General features: G+C 45.8%; 1 protein-coding gene across 3 annotated transcripts in view; it reads left to right on the plus strand.

Moving 5' to 3' along the window:
- Window positions 1–9,938, plus strand: part of LOC134612781 (uncharacterized) — a 66,419-nt gene extending 56,481 nt beyond the window's left edge. For 2 of the 3 annotated variants that reach the window (XM_063457221.1, XM_063457222.1), the window contains exon 5: window positions 9,815–9,938. In XM_063457221.1, coding sequence (XP_063313291.1) covers window positions 9,815–9,926 — 112 coding nt within the window. In that variant the 3' untranslated portion in view covers window positions 9,927–9,938. The remainder of the gene's footprint in view (window positions 1–9,814) is intronic. The other variant, XM_063457223.1, reaches the window with a different exon arrangement.
- The last annotated feature ends 8,214 nt before the right edge of the window (window positions 9,939–18,152 follow it).

Raw genomic sequence — 18,152 nt, forward strand, 5'->3', positions numbered from 1 at the left:
CTTCAACTGGAGCTCTTACAGTGTTTTCACGAAAGTAAAATAGCTGGTCATCCTGGTATTCGCAAGACATACTCTTTGATATCCAAGGATTTCTGGTGGCCTTCACTTCGAAAAGATATTGAGGAGTTCGTCGCAGCTTGTGAAACTTGTGCCAAGACTAAACTACCTCATGCATCTCCATGTGGCCTGTTACACCCCTTGGACATTCCTGAGAAACCTTGGTCCTGTTTGTCCATAGACTTTATCGTTGATTTGCCTGCTTCCAAGAGACAGACTGTTATTCTCACGGTAGTGGATAGATTTACTAAGATGGCCCATTTCGTGCCATTACCTAAACTTCCGACTTCTCCTGAATTGGCGGAGATTTTTGCAAGAGAGGTTTTTCGCCTACATGGGATTCCTTCGGAGATTGTTTCTGATAGAGGCTCTCAATTTGTCTCACGTTTCTGGAGATCCTTTTGTTCTCAAATGGGCATCAAATTGAACTTCTCCTCGGCCTATCACCCTCAGTCTAACGGAGCTGCTGAACGTACCAATCAAAAGATCGAACAGTATCTGCGTTGCTTTGTTTCCGAACACCAGGACGATTGGGTCGGTCTGATTCCTTGGGCGGAGTTCGCACACAATAACCTTGTTTGCGATTCAACTCGCTCTAGCCCTTTCTTCATGAACTATGGCTTTCATCCCTCGATTTTTCCTTCGGTTTCCTCTTCTCAGGGGATACCGTCGGTTGATGATCATGTCGCCAACCTGAAGAAATTATGGGATCAGACTCGGCAAATTCTGTTACATAGTTCCTCGTTGTTCAAGAAACACGCTGACAAGCATAGAAGAGCGGCTCCTGTTTTTGTTCCTGGGGATAGGGTATGGCTAAGTACTAAGAATATTCGACTAAAAGTTCCATCTATGAAATTTGCTCCTCGCTACATAGGCCCTTACAGGGTTCTCACTCGTATCAATCCGGTTGCGTATCGCCTTGCTCTGCCACCTGCCTTACGCATTCCTAACTCTTTTCATGTCTCCTTGTTGAAACCTCTTATTTGCAACAAATTCTCCTCTAAAGTCTCCTCGCCTCGTCCTGTTCAGGTGGAGGGTCGGGAGGAGTACGAGGTAAGCTCCATCGTTGATTCCAGAATTTCAAGGGGAAAATTGCAATATCTGGTCAACTGGAGGGGATATGGTCCTGAGGAGAGGAGTTGGGTACCTCAGGAGGACGTTCATGCTTCTCGCCTTCGCAGAGCATTTCACCTCCGCTTCCCATCTCGCCCCGGTTCCTTCCGCCCGGTGGGCGTATCTGAGAGGGGGGGTACTGTCAGGGTACCTGAGGTCTCTACCTCTAAGGGAGGTAGAGACTTGGTGGTTTATCCGTCCAGGCGAGCTGTTTCCTCCGTTCCTCGCGGTCCATCCAGCCACTTAAACACCGGCCGCGAGGAATCCACATCCTTTTCTAGCAGGACGCTCAATACGTGACGTCATGACGCTATCACGAGCGACCTGTCACTCAAGTGTCCGATATCCAATCGGCACTTGTCAGAGGCGTGATTACCATCCAGAGCCAGGGTATTTAAGCTTACTTCTCTCTTCAGCTCATTGCCCTGTCGTGGTTCTAGCTTGTCTAGTCACTCAGTGCTCTGGTATTCTAGTTTGCTCTATTTGGTTTTGACTCGGCTTGTTGTACTTCCCTGCTTCTCTGTTCTCCCTTGACCCGGCTTGTCTCTCGCTTATCTGTCTTCCCGTTCCCTCGACCTCGGCTTGTCTCTGACTATTCTCTATTACTCTCGGTACGTTAGTCCGGCCATTCTAAGGCCCGGTATACGTACCTTTCCACTCTTTGTACTCTGCGTGTTGGATCCCTGTCCCGATCCTGACAGTGTGTGAGTGAGGGTGCTGTGAAGACAGGGGTGCAGTGTGTGTGTTTGAGTAAGGGTGCTGTGAGTGTCAGGGGTGCACTGTGTGTGTGTGTGTAAGGGTGCTGTGAGTGTAAGGGTGCTGTGAGTGTCAGGGATGCAGTGTGTGTGTGTGTGTGTGTGTGAGTGTCATTATATCCCCCTTCTCTTCTTACCTTTAGCCTGGGAGGGGGGATCATGCTGCTGCCATCCCTGGTGGTGCTAATGGTGAGTGAACTCTAGCCTGTGGGGCTAAAGTTCACTCTCGCAAGACCTGGAGTGTTGCCATGGCAACGCTCCGAATCTCGCGAGAGGAACCCGGCGAAGCTGCATGTTAGAGCTCCTCCAGGTTCCTCTCCTGTGATCTCCCCTGCCTGCCACAGCCCATGGCCACCGGCGCCCACCAGGCATTTGCCGGTGTGCCCAATGGCCAGTCCGGGCCTGCTCTCAGGCACATACACAGATAGACAATGCCAGACACACTCAAATACACACATCCAGATGAATAAACATTGTGACTGCATGTCTATATTAGTCAGTAATTGTGTCTCTGTGCATCAGTGTATTTGTGTGTGTTTGCATGTGCATGTATCAGTGTCTATATGTATTTGTGTATTAGTGTTTATATGTGTTCTCAAATCAACAGCACATGGAGAGACAAAACAATATAAAAACAGCCAGGTGCAAACCATATAAGCACTCCCTCAAGTGCTTTAAATATTCAAATGTATATAGGATATAGAATGCACACCATAACAATCTCAAAAAAATATTTAAATTGTATTATGTACAAAAAAGTACCAGAATGTAAACATATAAGAAAAAATAAATATAAACAAAGTAACAGAAGTAAAGGCAGATACAATAAAATAATAGTAATAAATTACCACAAAAATCCTTACAAGCCTCAGACAGAAACACGAGTCACCCCACCCCCCACCCCCCCACCCCACCCCCCCATATTTTTATTCACTCCCTGCTTTCTTACCTTTTGGATGCAGGAGGATGGATTCTAGGACTGGCTAAGGATAATTGGAGATGCTGTCTTCAGTGGCTCTCCTTCCTCCCATCTTTGTGCCTCTTCCACCCTCCCAGCCTCTGCGTGGTAAGTAAGCTGGGAGGATGTAACAGAAAATCACTTACTCCGAACACGGGGTGCCTACATTAATAAGGCCCAGGTGCTCTACTTAAGGCCTGCAGCAACTGACCAAGCACCTGATCAGATCAGCCTGCCTGCTGGGTTAGCCCTAAGTGCATGGGCTACCAGATGGGCCCTCAAAGCCTGTGGGCACCAGTGCTCTTGCACAGGCTGTACCGGTGGTAGTTTTGCCAAAGCTCTAAGTCAATGCACTGGCAGGGTTTAGCTCAGGAGAGCTAACAGATGCTACCAGCACTCTATGAAGGCAATGGCAGTGGATCCCAGGTAAGAAGTCAAATTGTCAGCAAATGATTTGACTGTTTATATTGGGAGGGGGGGGGGGGCTTAGTTCAGGAAAGCTAATGGAAGCTCGGTGCAGTAGATTACAGTCCTTAGGTTGGATTGGAAGAGAAGGGACAGACCGACAGAACCCATTTAAAAAGTCAACCAATATGAAAATTAGTTGACTACTCACTTTAGGAGGGGGAGCCAGGGCACTCCTGGCACCTTAGCTATTACAGAATGCAGTATTGGTTATGATGTTTTGGAGCGTCCCTTTAACAGTACAGTATACTGTTCTTGCATCAATAAAAATATTTTTGTGAGTATGGAATCTGCCATAATCTGTGCATTAATAAATACTTATGCATGTCAGTGTTTCCTTCATGCTGGTTTTCTCCAGGCAGGATTCAACCTTTGGTTATCATCATGTGATTTGTTGAGTTTACTAATACAGTAAAAGTCTTTGTTACCATTGCAGCATAATGGTTTATTAAAATGACCAACTTTCTTTGTTTAATCACTTAAGGACCAATGGTGCAAAATTTCCACCATTCCAATCTTGTATGTAATGATCCATTATCAGAAAGGAATATTCCACTAATTTAGTGACAGTTTTTTAGATTAGCCGACAATAACGAGACACACTTCAGACCCCATTAATACCCAAAGTATAAAATAATAGGGTTGTATTTTGTGTGTGTGTAATCAGTATTTGCTATATTGAAAGGCGTGTTTGCAGCACTGGATACAGAGAGTTAGTCTCTGCATTCATTGTTCAGAAGCTTGCAGTGGCTGTAGTTGTGTGATTAAGGTGGTTAATGTGACAGGGTGAGTTTGGCAGAATGTGACAGGATCAGAGGCATTAATTGTGATGGAAAAGGTGTGACAGTGTTGGGGGGGAGAGTATGACAGAGTTAGAGATGGTGAGTGCAACAGAATTAGAGGGATAAATTTGACAGGGTGAGTGTGGAGTGAAAATGTGTGGGGAAGTGACAACGTGTGGGGATGTGACAGTATGAGGGGAGGCTGACAGTGTATGTGGGAGGCTGACAGTGTAAGTGGGGAGGCTGACAGTGTGTGAGAGTAGGGTGACTACATTGTGGAGAGTGGCAGTGTGTGGGGGGCATAACAGTGTGTGTGTGAAGGGGTGATATTGTGAGTGTGTGGGGGGTGATGATGTGTAAAGGGGGTGATCCTGTGAGGGAGGTGGTGATAGTGTGAGGGAGGGGGTAATAGTGTGAAGGAGGGGGTAATACTGTGAGGGAGGGGGTAATATTGTGATGGAGGTAGTAATACTGTGAGGGAGGGGGTAATACTGTGAGGGAGGGTATGATGGTATGAGGGAGAGGATACTATTAGTGAGGGAGTAATACTGTGAGGGAGGGGGTGATGGTGTGAGGGAGGGGGGTTTACTGTGAGGGAGGGAAGATACTGTGAGGGAAGGGGGTAATACTGTGAGGGAGGGTGTGGGATACTGTGAAGGAGGGGGTACTGGAGGGGGTACTGTGAGGGAGGGTGGTTATAGTGTGAGAGACGGTGGATAATGTGAGGGGGGATATTGGGAGGGAGGGGGTAATAGTGTGAGGGCGGGGGTAATACTGTGAGGGAGGGTGTACTACTGTGGTCGTACTGTACTGGAAGGGGTAATACTGTGAGGGAGGAGGGTAATACTGTAAGTGAGGAAGTACTGTGAGGGAGGGTGGTTATAGTGTGAGAGACAGTGGATACTGTGAGGGGGGATATTGGGAGGGAGGGGGTGATAGTGTGAGGGAGGGGAATACTGGGAGAGAGGGCGAATACTGGGATGAGGAATACTGGAGGGGTGATAGTGAGGGGGGATACTGGGAGGAAGGGAGTAATGGTGTGAAGAAGGTGGTATACTGCTAGGGAGGTGAAGGTGAGGGGGATACTAGGAGGAAGGGGTGATGGTGTGAGGGAGGGAGGGGTATACTAGGAGTGGGGTGATAGTGAGGGGGGATACTGGGAGGGAGGGGTGATGGTGTGAGTGAGGGAGTATACTAGGAGTGGGGTGATTGTGAGGGGGGATACTGGGAGGGAGGGGGTGATGGTGTGAGGGAGGGGGTATACTAGGAGTGGTATGATAGTGAAAGGAGGAAGGTGGTAATGGTGTACAGGAGGGAGTATACTGGGAGGGGGTGACTGTGAATGGGGATACTTGGTGGGAGGGGGTAATGGTTATGTGGGAGGGGGTATTCTAGGAGGGGTTGATAGTGAGGGGGGATACTGTGAGGGAGGGATGATGGTGGTGTCGGAAGGGGTATACTTGGAGGGGGGTGATAGTGAGGGGATATACTGGGAGGAAAGAGTTAATGGAGAGGGAGTATACTGGAAGGGAGGTGATAGTGAGGGGGATACTGGGAGGGAGGGGTAATGGTGGTGTGGGAGGGGGAATACTGGGAGGGGGTGTTACAGAGGGGGGATACTGGGAGGGAGGGGGAAATGGTGGTGTGCGAGGGGGTGATAGTGAGGGGGGATAATGGGAGGGAGGGGCTAATGGTGGTGTGGGAGGGAGTATAATGGGAGGAGGTGATAGTGAAATGGCATACTGGGAGAGAGAGGGTAATGGTGGTGAGGGAGGAAGTCTACTGGGAGGGGGTGATAGTGAAGGGGGAGACTGGGAGAGAGAGGGTAATGGTGGTGTGGGAGGGGGTATACTGGGAGTCAGTGTGAAAGTGGGAGGGAGGGGGTAATGGTGGTGTGGGAGAGAGTGAGATTAAATACCTTATTTCCCTGGTGATCCAGTGTCCTTCATTTCATGGCAGTCCGGTGGGCTCCCTGGTGGTCCTGTGTGGACACCCTGGCAGTCCGGTGGGTAGGATATCCAGTCTGTACCTCTGCAGTGTGCAGATGTGCATACCATGTATTTTGCAAGACCTGGTCAGAGCGCTGCCGTGGTAACGTGCGGCAACGTTCTGATTGGCCAGATCTCGCAAGACACGTGGTCTGCAGCTCTGCACATTGCAGACCAGTGTCTGCAATGGACGCTCTCCTCCTGGCAGATTGGAGGGACCTCGCATCTGGCGACACACAGAGCAAGCCGCCGGGCCCCCTCCTGGTGTCGGGTCCTCGGCCATCTGACTGAGTACCTGACACAGTCTGCCCTAAGGCGGTTTGGCGGCCACGAGGCACCAGACAGCGCGAAGCCTTAGGTGGCCACCTAAACCGCCTAATTAGAGAGCTGCCTCTGCCTAAAGCACTTTAGATTGCTATAAAGCTTTGTGTGAAAGGTTTACTATTTTTTGAGTTTGGAAAAAGTGCAGATTTTAATAGAAATTGACACTTATGTGAATTGTACTGGTTACACCCACTGGCTTTTCAAGCAGACAACAGGTCCTTCCTGGTTTAGTTAGCTTATTTGCACTGAACTCAAGAGGCAGCAATTGCCCTGACCACCTGCCTTGCAAAGATTTCTTATTGAGCTGCCTTGATAAGTCTGTGATTGGACATCCCCACAAAGTCTGGGTGGGGTTAGAAGAGGAGGGCTTGAAATGGCAGCAGATAAGAGATCTGCAGTTTTTGCAAGCTGGTTTTAGATATAACTCCAAAGAAAAAATGCATAATTAAATGCATGCAAGGTTTCATTTGGGGTATATCTACTAAACTGTGATTTTTATTTTTGTATTTGGGCAGTGAAGTGTTCCTTTAAATCAGCAGGATATTCCATACAGATAGGAACAGAAGCACTCCTTGGATCAAGGCATTATTACCCCACATGTTAAAAATGTTATCCCTGAATATTATGTTTTTGTAAGTATTCATCCAGTTGTTTAAAAATCTGTAGAGACTCTGATGAAACCACCTTTTCAGGAAGAGAATTCCACATCCTTATTCTTCTTACTAACCCTTGTTGCTTAAGCATTTTTTACTCTGATGTGTATAACTTTGCATTTTTCTAAATTAAATTTCTTCTGCCATTTGAGTGCCAAGTCCCACAATCTGTCTAAATACCTCTGTCTAATCTAGACCATTTCTTTTAGTTTGAATCATATTCACTGCAACACCTTGATCTATATTTTTACTTACTTCTTTGTTGAATGCAATTGAGTTAGTTTGACATGACTTATGTTTCATGAAACCAGGCTTATTATTACTAATAACAATGTTCTTCCCAATGAATCCTTGAATATTATCCCTTAATAACCTTTCAAATATTTTCCCAGCCTCGAAAAGTTACACTCACATGTCTATAATTTCCAGGCAAAGATTTTGAACCTTTTTTGAATATAGGAACCACATCTGTCTTCTTCCAATTCTCTGGTGCAATTCCTAAAAGAAAAGAATCCTGAAAGATTAAAAACAGAGGTTCTCTTTGTTCCACACTTAGCTCCTTAAGTATGCGTGGGTGAATACCGTCAGGCCTTTGAGCTTTGTTTACACTAATATCTTTTTAGTTGCTGCAGCACCTAGTCTTGAGTCATCCGATCATCCGATCACAATTTTTCTGAAAGTGTTTTGCAACAATCATTTGCATATCTATTGCCATAGGACCCTCCATAATATATACTGACGAAAAATAGTTCTGTACAATCCTGTCACACGTATTCTCCATCACTCTGTCACACTTGCCCCCTTTCACCCTGCCACACTTACCCGGTCACATTAACCACTCCAATTCTATCCCAACCATGCCACACTCACCCCATAGCCCGTGAATGAGACACATGGAGGTGCTGTGGGGCGTGAACATGACACATGGAGAGGGTGATGGGGGAATTAGACATATGGGGGGCGGTAGGGCAATTTTCACACCCTAGGTGTAGTGCAATCTCCACTTTCTAGGTACAGTTTCCTGATGTACCCAAACATGGGACACCTCTAAACAAAGTCAGATAAAGCGGGACAGGGCTCTGAAATATGTACTATCAGGGCTCTTGGGAGCGGGTACACTGCTTTAGAAGATGAGATATGCACAATGTTAAATACCATTTTTGCATATCATCTACTACAATTATCTTTTTTTTACACTAGAGCTCTAGTTATTCAAGGATAATTTATATTGCAAATTACACATATTATGCCCCATTACCATAATACCATTTCTCTAATGCCCCATGCATATTCCTTTTTGGAAGCTAATATATTTATCCACAATATCACTCCCTGTACCCGTGATGTCATGTGTCCCATTTGCAAAACTGATATTTAGTGTTTATTTACTATATTGTCATTATGGCAAGAGAAATAAATATTCAATTGCCCTAATGTGGAGCCCTGTCTTACACACTTCATGTAGCAGTGAGTTCTATTACTAGGGAGCTCTGTGATATACTCTTACATACTGCACTTTACTGTGAGTCTTATTGCTAAGAAGGTCTGGGTTTATCTATTCCGCAACAAATATCTCATTAGGTGGTGTGTATAAGGAAAATGACATAGAACCTACCAGGAAAGCTCTTCTTTATGTTTGCATGTTTTATGTTCATATATTTATAGTCTGGCTCCCTTTTACGCAGATTTGAGTAGCATGTATGCACAAGAATGTTTGAACAATTAGTGGGAGGTAAAGACCTTCTGGGTGTTTTCTTTTGATTTTCATGGTTTTTGTGTTACATGCTTTAATTATCACAGCTTGATTATAGACTTCAAAGATAAAAATGTATCCCATAGTTGTTCTCACACAGATCTAGGTTTGTCTCTTGATCGGTAGATCTGATGTAGTAGTTAAAGACAATTTAAAAAAAAACACACACTAGCATTAGTTTTCCGATAAAGAACAAAATAAACCACAAGAACCGAACTTTTAGCATATATTTAACTTTTGAGCTGTCTCACAAACTCAATCTCACAATGCACAATGAGATATTTACAGAATTAAGCAGAAGAATAATGAGAAAATAATTTTCTCAACTCTGGTGATTATAGTTCACATAATTGGAATATGCCCAAGGCAGAACATATTGCTGACAGAGTTAAATTCTATGGATTCTGTGCTTTAGGAAAACACAAAATAGTTTATGAGTTACAGTTACAATTTTTGTGGCAGTATATTTAAAGGAACACTTCCATCTGGTGTTGCACAAGGTTATAAAACCTTATAAAAATGTACCTCTTGCAGCACCAAGGTCCCTCAGCACTGGCTCCATCTCCGCCTCCTTCGATTTTGGCAATGGAGGGAAACCTAATGAAGATGCGCAGAGGATGTTGCAGGCAGATTAGGCTATCCCATAAGAAAACATTGGCTCAATGCTTTCCTGAGGGGAATTTGAAGACACTGGGAGTCCTCACGCTACGCCCAGCTTCTTTTCATGGAGTTAAACTCTGTGTAAATGCAAAAAGTGTCTCTCAGAGAGCCACTAGAGGTAGTCTTACCCATGCAATATAAGCATTGCAATTTCTCTGAAACTGCAATGTTTTATGTGGCAGAGCTATGGGGACAGGGACACTAGACACAGAGACCACTGCATCTTATTGAAGTGGTCTGGATGCAGTGTCCCTTTGTTTGCTCTTTAATAATAAAAAAAAACTATCTGCATAATTTTTCTTTCAGAAGAGCTATTATTACCAAAAATTGTGAACAAGATAGTGAAGCTGGCGAAACAATTAACGTGGAATCCAATGATAATACAGTGAATGGAGAGGATGGAACATTAAATTGGTGAGTAAATAGAAGTATTACAAACTTTATTTCACAGTTCACATTTATAACACTTTTTAGGTAAAATTGCTAGTGTTCATAATCCATTTTTCTGTTTTGGTACCTAGACGATGTTTACTTGCACTGCATAAAAAGATATGTTTTTAAAAAAGTAGTTTAAAAAACTACTTCATAGACAAAGGCACAGCTAAAATGGCCGCCCAGCGTAGAGCTAAGGAGCGGGGCACCCGCACCCAACCACCCACGACACCTTTGGGGATTTTTGACCGGCTCTGCGCAATCCTCAGAGACGCATTGCTTAGCCGAGGAGCAACCTACCGCCAGGCAGAACTAACGGTGGCCTCATGGATCCGACCAACGATACGCCGCCGCTACCACAGGCATGTACCTCGAACGTCCAAAGAGGCCGTCCGGCGGAGCAGGTACCTAAGATCCTCAAGTCAGGAACAGGCGTCATGTTCCTCGAGCGCACGCTCCCACTCACTGACCAACAAAAGCGGAACCACAAAACAAGCGGCACATATGAGCACCTCACCCGGCCAAAATCACGGCATTCAGTGCTACATGATTCAACGCTTTACAGCCAACGCTGCAAAACATATGGCTGTGCGGCTGCACACCCCACAGAGCTCTACCGGAGCTGCCTCCCGACGCAGAGACACCATGCCCAGGGGCAACAAAGGTGGGACTCCCAACGGCAGCACATGGGACTTACCAACTCTGGGTATCGGCTGAAGCCCCCACCATACTGCCGCACAATGGTATACTTAGCCTGGAATGTCACCAACCGCTACAACAGCTAAATACCCAGACTCTGATAACAAATGCATGTCTCATGCCTAATATGCTCCCGTGCCAACATTAACCCTTACTCGTAATGTTATTTTTTGCTAAAAATGTATTTCCAGTGGTATATATCACCTAGTTAACCCTTAATATAGCAGAACAATCTTATGTGCAGTGATGTTATTTCAAGTTATAAGCCAGACCTAGCACTGTTCTACTATATCTAATGCCTTTTAGCTCACCTACGCACTGCACTAAATGTATAGAATACTCTTTTGTGCTGCATGTTTAGTAGCCCGTTTTTTACCAGCGTGTTTACATTTTGCTCTTCTTAGTATAGCATATAGTTTAACTTTTTTCACATAATATATAAGCATGCTTCCAAACACATAGCTCACTCATGTACTCCTACTCAGAGGAAACTGTAATATTTTGTTAGACTATATACAGCAGTGAGTTGTTAGACTACCGTGTATAACCGTCCGTGTCTATAACTAGAATACTAGATGAACATAGCCTGTGACCTCTCAGACGCACCTAACTCATAAATCAATATGTGTCACTACTCGTAGACTACATCATGCAATAATCTAAAACACATACCTTAGCAACTATTATTATTATCCTGTTATTTTGTCTTCCCCCCAAAAAATGTGTGCTTTTCACTCTCGCCATGACAATGTATGCAATTGAAAGCCTGTGCTCACTGTTGTGGCACTATAGGTCTCTATGTTATATAATATCATGCACACGAAAAATAAAGAATTAAAAAAAAAAAAAAACTACTTCATAGAAAACCACAAAAAATGCAACTATAGATGGTGAAGAATCTAATGCATAGTAGGTCCAGGTTTACAGGGAGTGCAGAATTATTAGGCAAGTTGTATTTTTGAGGATTAATTTTATTATTGAACAACAACCATGTTCTCAATGAACCCAAAAAACTAATATTTTTGGAAGTAGTTTTTAGTTTGTTTTTAGTTATAGCTATTTTAGGGGGATATCTGTATGTGCAGGTGACTATTACTGTGCATACTTATTAGGCAACTTAACAAAAAACAAATATATACCCATTTCAATTATTTATTTTTACCAGTGAAACCAATATAACATCTCAACATTCACAAATATACATTTCTGACATTCAAAAACATAACAAAAACAAATCAGTGACCAATATAGCCACCTTTCTTTGCAAGGACACTCAAGCCTGTCATCCATGGATTCTGTCAGTGTTTTGATCTGTTCACCATCAACATTGCGTGCAGCAGCAACCACAGCCTCCCAGACACTGTTCAGAGAGGTGTACTGTTTTCCCTCCTTGTAAATCTCACATTTGATGATGGACCACAGGTTCTCAATGGGGTTCAGATCAGGTGAACAAGGAGGCCATGTCATTAGATTTTCTTCTTTTATACCCTTTCTTGCCAGCCACGCTGTGGAGTACTTGGACGCGTGTGATGGAGCATTGTCCTGCATGAAAATCATGTTTTTCTTGAAGGATGCAGACTTCTACCTGTACCACTGCTTGAAGAAGGTGTCTTCCAGAAACTGGCAGTAGGACAGGGAGTTGAGCTTGACTCCATCCTCAACCCGAAAAGGCCCCACAAGCTCATCTTTGATGATACCAGCCCAAACCAGTACTCCACCTCCACCTTGCTGGCGTCTGAGTCGGACTGGAGCTCTCTGCCCTTTACCAATCCAGCCACGGGCCCATCCATCTGGCCCATCAAGACTCACTCTCATTTCATCAGTCCATAAAACCTTAGAAAAATCAGTCTTGAGATATTTCTTGGCCCAGTCTTGACGTTTCAGCTTGTGTGTCTTGTTCAGTGGTGGTCGTCTTTCAGCCTTTCTTACCTTGGCCATGTCTCTGAGTATTGCACACCTTGTCCTTTTGGGCACTCCAGTGATGTTGCAGCTCTGAAATATGGCCAAACTGGGGGCAAGTGGCATCTTGGCAGCTGCACGCTTGACTTTTCTCAGTTCATGGGCAGTTATTTTGCGCCTTGGTTTCTCCACACGCTTCTTGCGACCCTGTTGACTATTTTGAATGAAACGCTTGATTGTTCGATGATCACGCTTCAGAAACTTTGTAATTTTAAGAGTGCTGCATCCCTCTGCAAGATATCTCACTATTTTTGACTTTTCTGAGCCTGTCAAGTCCTTCTTTTGACCCATTTTGCCAAAGGAAAGGAAGTTGCCTAATAATTATGCACACCTGATATAGGGTGTTGATGTCATTAGACCACACCCCTTCTCATTACAGAGATGCACATCACCTAATATGCTTAATAGTGATGTACCGAACTGTCCGCCGGCGAACAGTTCCCGGCGAAATTAGCGTGTTCGCGTTCGCCGCGGCGGGCGGACACATGCGCAGTTCGATCCGCCCCCTATTCGTCATCATTGGGCAAACTTTGACCCTGTGCCTCTCGGTCAGCAGACACATTCCAGCCAATCAGCAGCACTCCCTCCCTTCCACACCCTCCAACCTCCCTCCCAGCATCCATTTTCGATTCATTCGGAAGATGCATGCTTAGTGAGAGGAGGGAAAGTTTAGCTGCTGCTGATTAGATAGGGAAATTGATAGCTAGGCTAGGGTATTCAGTGTCCACTACAATCCTGAAGGACTCATCTGATCTCTGCTGTAAGGACAGCACCCCAAAAAGCCCTTTTTAGGGCTATAACATCAGGCTGCTTTTTTTTTTTTCCTGTGTAATGTAATTGCAGGTGCCTGCCTGCCAGCTTCTGTGTGAGGTTCACATTGGATACTGTGCCTTTTTGCCCAGTGCCACCACTCATATCTGTTTTAACAATAGGTTAAGCTTTACATTTAAAATATTTTTTTTTTCACTGTAATAGAAGAGCAGTTGCCTGCCTGCCAGCTTCTGTGTGAGGTTCACATTGGATACTGTGCCCACTAGCCCAGTGCCACCACTCATATCTGTTTTAACAATTGGTTAAGCTTTAGATTTAAAATAATTTTTTTTTTTTCACTGTAATAGAAGAGCAGTTGCCTGCCTGCCAGCTTCTGTGTCAGGTTGGATGCCTTGCTCATTTGCACAATCAGTGCCACCACTCATATCTGTTTTAACAATAGCTTAAGCTTTAGATTTTAAAGAAATCATTTTTTTTCACTGTAATAGAAGATCAGTTAGTTGTCTGCAAGCGTCTGGGTGTCAGGCCTACTTCAGCGTGTACTCTGCAGACCTGTGCCAGCGTGCTTTGACAGTTGCCAATCATATCTGGTGTCTCTTTAGCGTGCTTTTACAAAGAAAAAATGTTTCCAGTGTAAGCTAATAGCAGACAGTCAGTGTCCTTCAAGCGGCTCTGTCAGGCCTTCCTTCAGCGTGTGCCCTGCACAACCCTGCCAGCGTGCTTTGACAGTTGCCACTCATATCTTGTGTCTCTATAGCGTGCTTTTACAACCAAAATTTTGTTTCCACTGTAATAGAAGAGCAGTTGCCTGCCTGCCAGCTTCTGTGTGAGGTTCACATTGGATACTGTGCCCACTAGCCCAGTGCCACCACTCATATCTGTTTTAACAATTGGTTAAGCTTTAGATTTAAAATAAATATTTTTTTTTCACTGTAATAGAAGAGCAGTTGCCTGCCTGCCAGCTTCTGTGTGAGGTTCACATTGGATACTGTGCCCACTAGCCCAGTGCCACCACTCATATCTGTTTTAACAATTGGTTATGCTTTAGATTTTAAAGAAATCATTTTTTTTCACTGTAATAGAAGATCAGTTAGTTGTCTGCAAGCATCTGGGTGTCAGGCCTACTTCAGCGTGTGCTCTGCAGACCTGTGCCAGCGTGCTTTGACAGTTGCCAATCATATCTGGTGTCTCTATAGCGTGCTTTTACAACCAAAATTTTGTTTCCACTGTAATAGAAGAGCAGTTGCCTGCCTGCCAGCTTCTGTGTGAGGTTCACATTGGATACTGTGCCTACTTGCCCAGTGCCACCACTCATATCTGTTTTAACAATTGGTTAAGCTTTACATTTAAAATAAATATTTTTTTTTCACTGTAATAGAAGAGCAGTTAGTTGTCTGCAAGCGTCTGGGTGTCAGGCCTACTTCAGTGTGTGCTCTGCAGACCTGTGCCAGCGTGCTTTGACAGTTGCCAATCATATCTGGTGTCTCTTTAGCGTGCTTTTACAAAGAAAAAAGGTTTCCAGTGTAAGCTAATAGCAGACAGTCAGTGTCCTTCAAGCGGCTCTGTCAGGCCTTCCTTCAGCGTGTGCCCTGCACAACCCTGCCAGCGTGCTTTGACAGTTGCCACTCATATCTTGTGTCTCTATAGCGTGCTTTTACAACCAAAATTTTGTTTCCACTGTAATAGAAGAGCAGTTGCCTGCCTGCCAGCTTCTGTGTGAGGTTCACATTGGATACTGTGCCCACTAGCCCAGTGCCACCACTCATATCTGTTTTAACAACTGGTTAAGCTTTACATTTAAAATAAATATTTTTTTTTCACTGTAATAGAAGAGCAGTTAGTTGTCTGCAAGCGTCTGTGTTTCAGGCCTACTTCAGCGTGTGCTCTGCAGACCTGTTCCAGCGTGCTTTGCCAGTTGCCAATCATATTTGGTGTCTCTATAGCGTGCTTTTAAAACCAAAATTTGTTTTTCACTGTTATAGATTGAATAGCAGTTACTTGTCTTCAAGCGGGTGTCTCAGGCCTACAGTGTGTGCTCTGCAGAACTGTTCCAGTGCACATTGCCAATCATATCTGGTGTCTTTATAGCGTGCTTTTAAAACCAAAATTTGTTTTTCACTGTTATAGATTGAATAGCAGTTACTTGTCTTCAAGCGGCTCTGTCAGTCCTTCCTTCAGCGTGTGCTCTGCAGAACTGTTCCAGTGCACATTGCCAATCATATCTGGTCTCACAGTAGCTTGCACGCATAGTACCACTAATCCCCAAAAAAATGACAGGCAGAGGCAGGCCACCCCGCAGGGGCCGTCGTGGTCGTGGTGCTGTGATTCCCTTTTGCCCTAGAATAATGCCCAGTTTTCAGAAGCCACGTACCCTGAACTTGAAAAGTTCTGAGGACTTAGTTGACTGGCTAACACAGGACACCCAATCTTGTACAGCCTCCGCTCGGAACCTTGACGCACCATCCTCCTCCAGCTTAGCTTCAGGCTCCTCTCAAGATAGCACTCACCCGCCTGCCGCCACCACCAAAACTAGCACCACAGCCGCCACCACCAAAACTAGCACCACACCCGTTTGAAGAAATGAGTGATGCGCAACCATTATTGCTAGAGGATGTAGATAACAGGGATATGTCTCAGGCAGGCAGCATTAAACACATGGAGGTACGATGTGATGATGATGATGTTGTACCCGCTGCTGCTTCCTTTTCTGAGTTGTCAGATACAAGCGAAGCGGTTGATGATGACGATGCGTCCATGGATGTCACGTGGGTGCCCGCTCGGCAAGAAGAAGAACAGGGCGAAAGTTCAGATGGGGAGACAGAGACGAGGAGGTGGAGACGAGTTGGAAGCAGGGGGTGTCGTCGCAAGGAGCTAGTGGCACAGTCAGACAGCATGCATCGCACCCGGGGTCAGCCCGACAGCACGCCAATCAACGCATGCTGTGTCCACCACCAGAATGCCGTCATTGCAGAGCTCAGCAGTGTGGCATTTTTTTTGTGTGTCTGCCTCTGACAAAAGCGATGCCATTTGCAACCTGTGCCAAAGGAAACTGAGTCGTGGGAGGTCCAACACCCACCTAGGTACAACTGCTTTGCATAGGCACATGATCTCACATCACAAATGCCTATGGGATCAACACATGAGTACAAGCAGCACGCCTACTCTAAGACGCCATCCTCCTCCTGGTCCAGCATCTTCAGCCACGTCAACCACTGCTGTCCTTCTTGCCCCCTCTCAACCATCCGCCACTCCGTCTCCCGCCTTGAGCAGTTCCCGCTCATCTGCCCACAGTCATGTGTCTGTCAAGGACATGTTTGAGCGTAAGAAGCCAATGTCACCAAGTCACCCCCTTGCCCAGCGTCTGACAGCTGGCTTGTCCGAACTATTAGCCCGCCAGCTTTTACCATACAATCTGGTTGAGTCTGAGGCGTTCAAAAAATTTGTAGCTATTGGGACACCGCAGTGGAAGGTACCCGGACGGAATTTCTTTTCACAAAAGGCAATCCCCAACTTGTACTCGATTGTGCAAAAGGAAGTCATGGCATGTCTGGCACACAGTGTTGGGGCAAGGGTCCATCTGACCACTGATACCTGGTCTGCAAAGCATGGTCAGGGCAGGTATATCACCTACACTGCGCATTGGGTAAACCTGCTGACGGCTGACAAGCAAGGAATGCGTGGCATTGCAGAGGAGTTGGTGACACCGCCACGAATTGCAGGCAGTCCTGCTGCCACCTCCTCTACTCCTCCTACTCCATCCTCTTCCATAACCTCCTCGGCTGAGTCCTCTTGTGCCGCTGCTTCTTGCTCCACATCAACGGCACCCCCCCAGCTCCCCAGGTACTATACCACATCCCGGATACGGCAGTGTCACGCCGTCTTGGGTTTGACTTGCTTGAAAGCAGAGAGTCACACCGGACAAGCACTCCTGTCCGCCCTGAACGCACAGGTGGAAAAGTGGCTGACTCCGCAGCAACTGGATATCGGCAAAGTGGTGTGTGACAATGGAAAAAATTTGATAGCGGCATTGAAGTTGGGCAAGTTGACACATGTGCCGTGCATGGCACATGTGTGTAATCTGATCGTACAACGCTTTGTGCATAAGTACACAGGCTTACAGGACGTCCTGAAGCAGGCCAGGAAGGTGTGTGGCCATTTCAGGCGTTCCTACACGGCCATGGCTCACTTTGCCGATATCCAGCGGCGAAACAACATGCCAGTGAGGCGCTTGATTTGCGACAGCCCTACACGTTGGAATTCAACACTCCTAATGTTCGACCGCCTGCTCCAACAAGAAAAAGCTGTTAATGAATATTTGTATGACCGGGGTGCTAGGACAGCCTCTGGGGAGCTGGGAATTTTTTTGCCACGTTACTGGACGCTCATGCGCAATGCCTGTAGGCTCATGCGTCCTTTTGAGGAGGTGACAAACCTAGTCAGTTGCAACAAAGGCACCATCAGCGACATCATACCATTTGTTTTCTTCATGGAGCGTGCCCTGCGAAGAGTGCTGGATCAGGCTGTAGATGAGCGTGAAGAGGAAGAGGAAGAGTTGTGGTCACCATCACCACCAGAAACAGCCTTATCAGCATCGCTTGCTGGACCTGCGGCAACGCTGGAAGAGGATTGTGAGGAAGAGGAGTCAGAGGAGGATTGTAGCTTTGAGGAGGAGGAGGAGGAGCAAGACCAAACACAACAGGCATCCCAGGGTGCTCGTTGTCACCTATCTGGTACCCGTGGTGTTGTACGTGGCTGGGGGGAAGAACATACCTTCAATGACATC

Source organism: Pelobates fuscus, chromosome 5 (assembly GCF_036172605.1).
Source record: "Pelobates fuscus isolate aPelFus1 chromosome 5, aPelFus1.pri, whole genome shotgun sequence".
In the NCBI taxonomy this organism is placed as follows: domain Eukaryota; kingdom Metazoa; phylum Chordata; class Amphibia; order Anura; family Pelobatidae; genus Pelobates; species Pelobates fuscus.